The sequence below is a fragment of the Pocillopora verrucosa genome, chromosome 6 (assembly GCF_036669915.1).
Source record: "Pocillopora verrucosa isolate sample1 chromosome 6, ASM3666991v2, whole genome shotgun sequence".
NCBI classification, from domain to species: domain Eukaryota; kingdom Metazoa; phylum Cnidaria; class Anthozoa; order Scleractinia; family Pocilloporidae; genus Pocillopora; species Pocillopora verrucosa.
The window spans coordinates 3,666,245-3,679,070 of NC_089317.1; the positions used below are offsets into that span (position 1 = coordinate 3,666,245).

Genomic DNA, 12,826 nt, shown 5'->3' on the forward strand with positions numbered 1-12,826 from the left:
GTGAAGACGTTGTACTGTCAGAAACGGTTAACGCATCGAGCTATTGGCCAAGTCTTAGAGGAAAATTAATTACGTTTTTTCTGCAACGTTTTTACGACACGTCCTAGTGACATCTCAAACTCCTTAATTGCAAGTGTGATAACAACCTCGAGAAACTTCATCCTGGCATCCTGGGGTTGTAAGATTGTATGTAAACGCTGGCTATTTTTAGCCCACCGTTAGGCGGGTCACCTCACCTACCTGGGGTCCCCCACATTCATGTAAACAGGCCCTAGGGCAATGAAATACAGGTTGGTGGTTGATTACTATTAGCCTGGAACTTCTTCGACTGCAAAACTGAAGATAGTATTGCTTACGTATTGCAGTCGGAAAAAAAAAATCGATCAAGTAATAGTGCCAGAAGGGTCCACCAAGTATATCCAGGCACCGGACGTTTCTTGGAATGATTGGCTGGGTACCGTGGGAATTCACGAAGAAACAGCTGCTGAAATTTGAAATTATCCCCGAAAAGTACCATTTTGGAGTGAATTCTTGATTCTTGAGCAGAGCTACCCACAGAGGTAATAAAAAAAACTCTCTCGAGCTGCATGTTGAAACTTCCCGTGGACGACATGATTCACTGCCCCAAGGAACGACAGCCTTGTGGCAGTGCACGATTATTGCTTCTATCGCAGTTGCAAGTTCTGAGTAAGCAAGGCACAAATCCCTTTGAATGTACCGGTTCTGATTTTGAGAGAGCACGTCCATCATTATATCTTTTCGATTCGGATCATGAAGAGGACAGAGACATTGAAATTGGGTGAACTATGTTCACTTTATTTCACATTAAGTATTGCAGTAGTATTAACACGCAGATTGTGAAATTGAGGACAAGCACTAGAACGTGTTTTTGTTTTTTTATAATTAAAATGGTCAGTTACCATACTATTGTTTGCAAAAAGTAAATTGAATTTTAAATAAACGCGCCCTCGAATAAACATCGCACTTGAATCACGAAAATTTTAATAAACGCCGCGGCGTTTAATCGAATAAACATGATAAACATGATTAGCTCTATATTTAAGAGAGCTCCTTTGTAAGAAATTTTTATAAGAGTTGTTTACAGTCTGTTGGACCAAGTTCTATCCAGCAATCTTTCGATGAAAGAATTTATAATTGGTGCCAATCCTGATCTTCCTGCAGCCAGCTAATTTTCCCAAGGTCTTGTAACAGATAGGAAATCGACAATCATCCCTTCATATCTGGGGCTCTTCTGACTCGTCATTAAGTACTAGGCCTTTGCGGAAGTAGGCATCCGCCGGCACACATTACCATTTTAGAGTTTCTCTTTGAAATATACTAATTCATTGGAAAATATTCTACCTTCATTTACAATCCTCAAGCGCTTCTAAAAAGTGAAAAAATGCCAACGTTGTCCGTTTCGCTGCCCTTGTACACAGAGTGCGAAGAGATCCAAGCGTGACACTAAGAAAATTTTCATCAGACACTACCGGACACGGTCTTTAAATAACTAGACGTCCGGCAGTCTGATATTTTTCCATATTTCTCTTTGAAAAATACCAGTTTCTATTGGAAGTATTTTGTCTTCATTTAGAATCCTCAAGCGCTTCTAAAAAGTGAAAAAATTTGAATATTGTCCTTTTCGCCGACTCTTCATAGATAACGAACAGCTCCAAGCGTGTTCAGGGTGGCTCTTGAGAAAGACGATTTTAGAAGGTTTTTAGTGATCTGGGAATTCCGTGTTACAGGAAATTGGGTCGCGTCAAGGTTGAAAGGCGTTGCATCAAGGTTGAAAATGGGCCTTTCACTTGTAACTGTAGGATAAAAAGAGGCTCCGAAAACAACAGTGAAATAAACAAATTCTCCCAGAGTACCATTCTTTTTTATTATGATAGATTAAGTATGCATCATTGCAAAAAGATTTCTTTTCCAGATTGCAGGAAAATGCGTTTCTGGGAGACTTATCTTTTAAAAAATTTCCCGGGGGAGCATGCCCCCGGACCCCCCTAGAGGTTCGGGCCTTCGGTCCTCAATTTTCAAGAGAACCTGCCTACTTTAAAGGCAGTGCCCTTTTACTTCAAAGTTGTTTAAGTTGCCTCAGCAATACATGTAGCACCCGCAGCACTAATAACATTACCTCGCAAATCAAAATTGGTTAGCGTCTTGTTCACTTTGATTGCCTCAGCAATACATGTAGCACCCGCAGCACTAATACCATTATCTCGCAAATCCAAATTGGTTAGCGTCTTGTTCACTTTGATTGCCTCAGCAATACATGTAGCACCCGCATCACTAATACGATTCCAAGACAAATCCAAATTGGTTAGCGTCTTGTTCACTTTGATTGCCTCAGCAATACATGTAGCACCCGCATCACTAATACCATTATCTCGCAAATCCAAATTGGTTAGCGTCTTGTTCACTTTGATTGCCTCAGCAATACATGTAGCACCCGCAGCACTAATATCATTGTCACTCAAATTCAAATTGGTTAGCGTCTTGTTCACTTTGATTGCCTCAGCAATACATGTAGCACCCGCATCACTAATACCATTCCAAGACAAATACAAATTGGTTAGCGTCTTGTTCACTTTGATTGCCTCAGCAATACATGTAGCACCCGCAGCACTAATATCATTGTCACTCAAATTCAAATTGGTTAGCGTCTTGTTCACTTTGATTGCCTCAGCAATACATGTAGCACCCGCATCACTAATACGATTCCAAGACAAATCCAAATTGGTCAGATTCAATCCAGTTCCAAACGACTTCAATAAATGCGAGTGAAAATCACTTTTTTCTCTTTTGCATTCGTTGATGGCCTCCAATACCATTTTTGCACCACGGCCTTCATTTTTGTTGACTTTATTTGTTAAACTCTTTACAAGAGTCACAACCTGTTCATCGCATTTCATGGCCAAAATTCCACATGAAAACAAAAGTATTTGTTTAAGTTCAACGAAATACCTTGGATCGGAAACTAGTTCTTCAGGTTTCATCTCCTTGCTTTGAATCTGAGAAGAAATGAAGAATGCTGCAAAGAATTCTTGAAAACTTTTATGTAAGAAGGCATAGTGCAGTGTTTGTCTCAGTTTGCTGCCACCAGGCTGCACTGACAGAAATCCAAATTCAGTCAGGTCTTTTGCATGGTTTCTCAATTCACTTTCATTAAAATCTAACTTATCGTCAAGTAAACCATTCAACGCTACCTTTCCAAGGTGATTCAATTGCGGTTTGTAATGGTTTGTCAAGTCTTCGATCTTTTCTAGTAGTCCCTTCCTTTTTCTATATCTTCTCAAAACACATTCAACCATATCCAAGTACAGTTGAGCTCTGCTTTCGGGGAGTGTGCCCTCAAACTCTTCGCATAAAAGGCAAAGAAGTGCTGTGTTTAGAGGATTGGCCGCTATTTCTCTCAGGTTTTTATCTCGCGACATCCGTTGCGAGAGCTTGGTGGCTAAATCCGTCCTTTCTTTAAAGTACTTGGTGACAAATCCTTTCACATGCTCTTCAGTAAATCCTTCGATCTGAAGCAGCACGTCACAACATTTTCTCACCTCTTTTCCAGCTTCGTGTCTTGCTGTTGCAACTAGGTGGCATTTGGGGAGCACTCTTCCTTCAATTAATTCGGAAAACATCGACAATTTACTGGACGGTAACTCATCCAATCCATCCAATATCAATAAAATGCTGGACTGATTTTCACGAATAAAACGACAGAATTGTTGTTTGACTTCTTCATCGATGTCTCGGGGCAGAAGCTGATCATCAATAGCTTCCCAAACGTCAGAATGGATATCTCGACATTTCAGTAACAATACCACTTTAAATGCTGTTGAGCCGCAGCCCTGAGGTTCTTGCTGTTTTGTGGCCCAGTCGTAGGCGTACTTTTTACAATAGGTGGTTTTTCCCATACCAGGTTCTCCTTCAATCAACACTGTTCTCGGCGCTGAACACTCTTCATACGGGTCTAGTATTGACGACATGTCAACAAATACGTTACTGATTTCTCCTCTCGTTTTCTTTCTTCTGACCACTTTGAGCCTTGTAAAAATATTTCCAAGAAAAAACTGAAACTCTTCACACCATGGAAATGGTGAGAGCCATCCCTCGCGAGTCTTGTACAGCTGGCGAATTCCATTGATAAGCTCAGTCGGATCAAAAATACCTAGCAGTAGCAAAATAAGTAAGAAATCTAATGAATGCAGCATTAAAAATTGTGGTGCCTCTCTGGTATTCGGCACTGGATTTAAATAAGTGAATGAGTACGATACCGTTGCCAAAGAAATTACTTGGACGATGCAAAAAGCTTTTAGTGTATGATTCATGCTTACTGATTAAAAGCCATTTAGATTATGAATTCAAGTACCTACTCTGTTTGTTCGGCTGACAGTGAAACTCTGTCGTAAAATAAATTACTTGGGAGATAAATATTCATATCATTGGAGCCGTAGTCTGAGAAAGGCTTTTTCGGGATATACCGAGACTACGAACAAATAAATGGAAACCAAACAACGCCTTTGTGCCTTCTTTGTCACGCGGTTTCATCAAAAGTGCTGCAGAAAACCGGGGACTCGCCTGCGATGAAGTGGGAGGTTTTTCCTACAGTCTTTTCCTTAGGAACCTATTTTACTCAAGACGATCTTCATTCAACTATTTTCCCATGTAGAATTGAATACTCCACAATATGAGCGCAGGAAGGGTTTAGTTATTTTATTCAGAAATATGCGGATTACATCTAATGCTACTAGGTATTCGGCACTGAATTTAAATTAGCGAACGAGAATACGACACCACTGCCAAAGAAATTACTTGGACGATGAAAAAGGTATCAATGTATGATTCATGTCAATTTACTGACCAAAAGCTATTTGGCTTGTAAATGCAGTGGAACCTGCTCTGTTAATTTCTAACATCGAGCCAATGTTAATGCCAATGTTTTCGTTAAAACTGTACTTCGTTTTATTTCGTTCTCCACTCTAATCAAAATATAAAGTTTTCCAGGCTAATTACGGGTGAAAGTTTGAACAATTGGAGGGAATGAAAGCACACCGTAGAGATTATTCCAGAGATTGTCTAAATTGAAAAACTGAATCTCTTTAACATAGGATGATCTCTCCCTCTCTCACATACAGGCCATGTTGACTACGGCGAAATTTGCGGTTAAGCAGGATAACTTTTATTGTGTAATTCAACTGACCTTCATCCTTGCTTTCTCCCACTGAGGCTGTCAAAGTACACAGCTTTTCCTTCACTTCTTTCAGTTCGCTGTCCATCTTTACCATTTCGCCTATCATTTTCTCAACAGACCCTTTCGTGGAATAACATTGGAACTTTTAGTCCGAGTGAGAGTCACTTTATTCATTAAAAGTTAACTAAATAGATCCTTTTCCCTTCCTCTGTTGTTGTTGTTGTTTTTAATTTTTATACAATATTCGAAAAAAACTTATGGCTCGGCTACAGCGGTTTCTGATAGTGAAACTCGGGAGATAAATATTGATATCATTAGAGTCGATAGTCTGAGTAAGATTTTTGTCGGTAAAAAGACCATTGTAAGAACTAATTAAAAAAAAAAACAAAGAACGCTTTTCCGCCCTCGTTTTCACGTCGTTTAATCATAGAAAAAGGAAAACGCTGGAACAAACCAGAGGTCCAGCTGCAATGCATTGTGAAGTTTCGTTCACAGTTTTTCGCTCGGGAAAATGAAAATAACCACATACGCCTTCTCCTGCCCCTTTTTACTAACACAGCCCTCACTCAGAAATTTTTTCCATGTAAAATGGAATACTCTACAAAAAATTTGAGTGGAGGAAGGATTGCATTAGTCTGTTCAAGAATATGCAGGTAAAATCTAACGAATTAGGAAGTTAGATTCATTATGTCCTTAACAAAAGTAAAACTAAAATAAGGCAATAACCCTTCTCGGCCAAATGTGTATGAGTGCTTTCAGAAAGCTATCCAATCTGAGAGGTAACCTGAGATTCCGTGCCATCCCATTCATCCCACACATTACCTAGTATCTTCATTTAGGTTTAACCTAGTAGCCAAGGCGTGCTCTTACCATGTTGGACTTACCTTGAGAGGGTAATTCATTGGCACCTAAATGAAAAAATAAACAAAAAAGTAATGTTGTCTCTTTAAATCAATTTACTTAAGAAATTTACTTGAAATCTGATTTATTCATCTCAAACTAATAACATGTCAGGTTCCATAAAAGGTTAAAAAAAAACCATTAACATGTGTGCTGGCATTTATCACTTCCCCATCCATTCCAATAATTTCAACATCAAAATACAATCGCACATGCAGTATTGGATAAATCAATTTTTTTAGTTTAAAACAATTTGATTTGTCACTTATTGGCCCAAGAACATATACCAGATCACTTCAAATCACTTTGGCAGATGTCATTAGCCTCTGAATTCTCCATATTTTGGTGGTGTTACATAAACCAAGCTAACTATAGAATACAGGCCAGTTCACCAGGCTCATGGAGTGAATTGTTATTCATCATTATATTGCTCAATCAAACTACAAGTTTTTTTCTCCCACCACTCCCATGAGTGACCAAGACAGAATTTCTCCTTACTATATCTATACAGTATCATGCAGACAAGTGATGAGAATAAAGAAAAATAATAATTATGGGATTACTAGTGGATCTGATACCACATTCTCCAAACTAACATAATGAGAATCATTTGGCAGACAGTAAGGAGAATTGTCAACAAGATCTTGGGAGTTAAAGGGTTAAGAGGCCTTGTTTAAGCTACTGGAATGTTAACTCAAAATATGGGTGACTTAATTTCCTATTTGTGAACAATTACTAAATAAATCATCTTGATTTATAATCCATACAAGAATATGCTGTGGGAACTTAGATCCAAGTCAGACCTATCCTTGTAAAAAGAGAAGATTGAGACAGGAAGCAATACCTGCATTAAAGTGAGGCCAATCTTGGAATATGACTGGATTGTTTAAAATTTTGGCCACAACAGATGCTGCCATCACACAGGCAATTTGTTTCCATTTCTTACTTGAAGACTGTGTTTCATCTACAAAGTCTTTGATGCCCTTGACAACCACCCATTCTGTCTTAAAATCATGAGCTGCAGCATACACTCCTGAAAAAAAAACACTCATGTCTGTTAACCATACATTAAGCTTATTTTTTTCAGCATCCTTAAAATAATTGTTCAATCAAAGCTTACAAACATTCACACTCTAGCTGTTTGTAAACATGAACATTGCAGAATGACATTAGTTAGTACTGAAATCTAATTTTTTTCAACCAGTAATTAAAAAAAAAAATTGTGCAATGAGACTGTAAAACTATTCTTCAGGCTTCAACTTGTTTCATAAGTAACTTTCAACATTTCTCAAAAGACAAACTTTTTTCAGATAGAGTTAACCCTTTTGCTCCTAAGATCTCTTCAGTAATTATCATTAAAGTCTGTCATACAATTCATATGCTGTTAGTAAGGAGAACTTGGTTTTGGATCAACCAATAATCCTCTAATTGACATTTCTTTGTTCCTTTCCCATTATTTGTCTGCTTGACATCATATTAATACTGCAACGAGAAATTCTTGATCACTCATGGGAGTTTCAGGGTTAAAAGGGACTGTGATACTATTCCTCAACTCTCAAACTAATTAACAAAATACTTTCTACATTCTTCAGATGACAAATTTAAGACAATTCATGACATCCTGAGGGAGCACATTCAATATCATTATCCAGAAGACATCTCAGTCACCTTCACTTGCAGAAAAAATCTTCCTACCCTAGCCAAACATAAAATCACTCTTATTATGCAATATACAACTCCTGCAAAATTGGCATGCTATATGGTATATGCTATTTCTTGGGCCAGCAGAGACAACACCAAAACACTTCCTTCATGTCCAAAAGTTCTTCACTCATCAATTATTTGAATGAATTATTATGATTCTCACCTCCACCTTCCATTTCAATTGCAATTGCTTCAGGATGTTTCCTAATCATATCTCTGTTTGCCTCTGAGATACTCAGAACCACTCCATCACAGTGCACTTTGGCAGCATATTCATCAGCATTTTGTAAAGGTGCCTTCCACCCATCAGCCACATGTTTGATCAGGTTACCAATATCTCTGCTGGGGGGAGTTTTGTATGCAGCTGTTATCAGCTTTGCTGAAACAACCACATCTCCTAACTTGACCTTTTCGCTGTTCAAACCACTGCAGGCACCAACAGAAAAAATAGCCTTGGGTCTCAGTAGCAAGATGGCATCTTTTGAAACAGACAAAGAACCCCCAGGAACATCAGGACCTTTGGAGCACCTCATCAATGCAATTTTCATTTTCTTTCCTTGATAATCACCCATGCACCCAAAGTACACAGGGCCAGTACTGATGTGGTAACTATTAAAGGGTTCCTTCAGGTAGGCAAAGCAGCTTAAGAACTCACAGTCCTCCACTGTTAATAAAAGAATGTCAACAGGAAGTTCAACTGTTTCCCAAGGATTAAAGATTGTAAAAAGATCACTCATCTTTGGAAGTGTCACACTGAGTTCTGGTGGGCTGCTATTGCCAGTCTGTGCTGATCCATTTTTTGCTGGCATTATTTCTGTCTCTGAAAAAGAAGGTTGTAGTTTTTTTCCCCTGTATGTGACAATTAATTAGCTTACCCAAATGAAAATCAAAAGATAAGTAAGATGAAGGAAAAAAATCAAATTATGGATATATTTAACAGATCAAGGGAATAAAGATTCACGACTTCAATTATGCGTAATTGTGACTTTAAATAAAAAATTTGCTGGAAATTCATTTCCTCTAATGATCTAGTATGACTTACATCATTGACTCTACAAAGTTATTTTAAAACTCAGGTTTAACAAAAAAATTACACACACCTCTCTCCCATGAATTTTTTTCAGAAATGTCAAAGGAATCCCCCGTGTCCCCTCCCTCCCTGGCCTTTATCACAATTTTGTCTCCATGCACTTTGTCTGTGATGCAGTCATCATCTTTCAACCACTCTCTCAGAAGCTCTTGGTAGTGTTCTTCAAGATCAGCATCCATACCATGGAGTGTAGGATCATCTATGACTTCCTCATAGCAGGTCCCTCCTATATGCAGAAAAGTGTCTTTGATGCTGTTCCAGTACAGACTGAAAGTTGGATCATCAACTGAAGCATTAGCAGCATGACTGAAAACTCTGTCCCTGAAAAACTTGATGCGATTGATGTCAGCTTCTGGAGAGGTGTCTGATCCTGGAGGAAGGTTATTCCAGCCAGAGGCAGGGAAATTCAGACCAAAGATATTCCTCAGAAGAAATAGCAGTAAGGAGGTGTCAAAGTTCCTTGAGGAAACTGATGTTTTGGAGACAGGATACAATTTCCGCCACTGGAAGGTACTCAGGACTCTCTTCTTTCGCAATGTTTGTAGTTTGGCATGGTTTGTGGGATTAGTCAGAACTGCATGAAGGTTTTCTGGAGGACATACCTGGTCAAAGATCTCCCTTAGCACAAATGATCCAACTTCAACAAGAAGGCGACAGAGCTGGGCATAATTAGAGGTCTCTTTGGTAGAAGGATGCAATGAGGTGGCAGAAGCCATGAAATCAAGTCCTCTGTAAATAAATGCTTGTAATTAATACATGGAAGGCAACATTACAGAGCACACACAAAAATCATTTCTTTGTTCTAATTTTGCAACACCAGAATATTACAGCACTCCAAAATGAGTACAATATCACACAACAGATCAATAAAATAAGTTTGCTGCATCTTCCATTTTAACCCTTTAACCTCTAAGAGCTGTGATTGGCTTCTAATTTCTCCTTACAGTATCAACCTTGAATCAAATGTATGGGTCACAAGAATAAAGGAGATCATCAAAAATTTAAAAAGTTGCTGAATTTCTCACATCACACTTTATCTATTTTCTCATATTCAATATAGAAAATATTCCTTTGACTTGCAGAATAGCAGGTGCTTATCCAGGTGGGGCAATTTTTTACTTAAGATTGCTGTCAACAAAATAGGGTGCCTTCCAGGCTAACAAGGTGTCTGAGGCAATTTCAATATTCTTATAAGTTGCTGAGAAAATCTATTGTGAAGTTGGGCAATGGGAAATATTGTGTGTGGCAATGCGGTCATGCTGCTGACCAATGAAACACAACATGAAAGCCCCTGGCGAGCCTCCTGACAAAGAGCTCCTTTAAAACTTGAAAGGTCATTTCATGAAAAGGAAACGTAAATTAAACATAATTCAAACATGATCAAGCAAGCTGGGGCCGTGGAAAATGAACAACTTAACTTCAATTTGTTTGGCTTGAGCTCTCTCTACCAACTTTTAGTTGACTGTTTTAGGCTGTTTGATGAAGCCTCTCATTACTCAACATTTTGCAAAATGTGTTGGAGATTCCCAGTGGATATGCAGTGCAAGATGTGATGTAAACAGTATATGCAAATTAAGATCCTGGATGAAAGCCTGCAGAAAACATCAACACTCTGCTGGAGGCCTTTGCATTTATGACACCTTTTGTTCTACAGGACAGGTTTCCTAAAACATTCTTTCAGCCATATCTTGCTTCCTTTCTAAGATTTTTGTTTAGCAAATTAAGCTTTTAAGTAGTTAAAACTAGTTTCTCTGACTAACTTAAGAGAAAAAAATGAGATTTTGAACATTTTAAGCAGATTTTATTGACAGTAAATAAGAAAATATTTCATAAAAAGATTAAAAGATACACAAGAAAAGAAAAAGGAAAATGAAAGACATTCATTGTAAAAGATAAAAAGTTGTCAAGCATCTAAGTGCACAAAATATATTGTACAACTGCAAGTTTATGTAATTTGTTTCAATTTTGCAGTGTTTGAATTTAACCATTATCTCATCAGGCTTGATAGAAGAATTTTCAGTCCTTAGAATATTGAGACGAACTTTTTTGTTTCTTTTTGAAGGATTTCTTTGACAAATTTTTCTATTCATTAAGCATCTCATTCCAGATTTTGACACCTGGAGTATTTAATTCTAAAGAGTAGTGATGTTGATGAGTAAGTATAGATGTAATGATATTGTTTAATGTTCTCACAAAAATTTTCATGATGATAGATGGTGCTCTGTTGTTATTATTTGAACATCAAGCTTTAATTTACATACAGCTTCCCAATAGAGGAAGGCAATAGGTAGAATTTTTGCATTTATAAATAAGGAGAGAGCATGTTCTTTTCTGTCAGGAAAGTAGATTAAACACAATACTTGCTCTTGGAGACAAATTTTGTTTACAGTATATTTTTTGGATGCATTGCCTCAAGCAGTGAGTTAATAGTTATATTGGGTAAAATTAAGGATTTATAGATATTTATGAGGACAGATGATGGAACAAAGTATCCCAGCTTAGCAATCATTTGTATGGTCTTTCTTATTTTAGCAATAACACAGTCAATGTGGTTTTTTCCAAGAAAGATTTTCATCAATTATACACTTATAAAATAATAAATGTAGCTCATATATTCTTAACTGACTTTTCTATTTGTTTCACTATCAAATATACTTCTTTGACAAATTCTCCTTGTCTTTTCCATAGGAAATGTAAAGAGAACAGTGTGGAGAATATGAATACCAATGTCTTAGGATGTTAAGGGTTAAAAGTCAAATGGAGTAGGGGGAACACACACAATTACACAACACTCACACTACACTACTTTACTACCTTCAAGACTGAGATTATCACCTGCATATTAGCCTTCAAATGGGATGCAGCAGGCATCACCATCCTTAGAGGAAATGGGGGCATACTACTCCCGAAAACTATGAAAAAGAATATGAAGTTGCTATGGAATACATTAGTCTAAGCAAGCATTTCCACTGCTGGAAAGACTTTGAAGCAAGTCAGAGGGAACAAGGAGTAAATTATATTTAAAAGGATAATTAATTTCAAGTTATTTAACGAAAGCCGTGATTTGCCGTAAGAAACAATAGTTTCAGCTTAAGAACATAAAATTAAATTTTTTTTCATGAGACTCACACTCAATGTGAAAGACTTGAGAGCTTTGACTAGCGCTTTTAAGTGGGGCAGCTTATAAGCAGCAGTTTTCAATGTTTTTGGAGTAAAGGTACATGCATCAGTTGTTCCTTTCGCTCAAAATTAAGGAATGTATCATGTTAATCACAGCAAGCCAGCGGTAAACTAGAAAATTGATTTTCAACAACTACTTTGAAAACATATTTCTAGTTTGGAAGCACAAATGAATTCGGCCACAACGGTATTTTGATCGATTTTCATCCCACGGGAACTGAAAAACTGTTCAATGTTTTGCTAGTATTAATTGAAGTAAAAATAAAAAATTTTTACGGCATCAGGCATCCGCGATCTGATGGGCCACCAGGCAAAGCTGATGCCCTTCAAAAAGTTGACTGTAATTTTCAGGATTTCAGTCAGAATATGTTTTTCATGAGTTACGAGAGACGGAGGAGATACAGTATTATATATAATAATGAATGTAAAAACATTATGTGTTGGTCTCACCAAAAATAAGCGAATGGTTGGCGAATACGAAGATGTCTCAAAAAAACATGCAGAAGTGGTTATCGAAGCACTAATCCACGAGTTAAAACCATTTGTCTTTTAAAACACATATTTTTCAGCTGGAAGTCGAGCGAATTCAGCCAGATTCGACAAATTGATAACAAATAAGCGAATTAACATCACAAACTACCGAATAAAGCGATGTCAATAATAACCATGAGCTCTAATTCGAAAAATACGACCATCTATTTCACTAACAAGCAGAAGGTGCTGACAGGAGCACCTAAATCCACGAGTCAAAGCCATTCGTC

General features: G+C 37.6%; 1 protein-coding gene across 1 annotated transcript in view; it reads right to left on the bottom strand.

Annotated features, from left to right (window-relative positions):
• Positions 1 to 787: 787 nt before the first annotated feature.
• LOC131781171 (nucleotide-binding oligomerization domain-containing protein 2-like) overlaps positions 788 to 12,826 on the bottom strand; it is a 12,428-nt gene continuing 389 nt past the window's right edge. Inside the window, exons 2-7 of the mRNA XM_066168041.1 lie at positions 8,896 to 9,614; positions 7,959 to 8,615; positions 6,936 to 7,124; positions 6,076 to 6,099; positions 5,201 to 5,311; positions 788 to 4,168 (exon numbers count right to left, since the gene is read on the bottom strand). Coding sequence (XP_066024138.1) covers positions 2,088 to 4,168; positions 5,201 to 5,311; positions 6,076 to 6,099; positions 6,936 to 7,124; positions 7,959 to 8,615; positions 8,896 to 9,601 — 3,768 coding nt within the window. The 5' untranslated portion in view covers positions 9,602 to 9,614 and the 3' untranslated portion in view covers positions 788 to 2,087. The remainder of the gene's footprint in view (positions 4,169 to 5,200; positions 5,312 to 6,075; positions 6,100 to 6,935; positions 7,125 to 7,958; positions 8,616 to 8,895; positions 9,615 to 12,826) is intronic.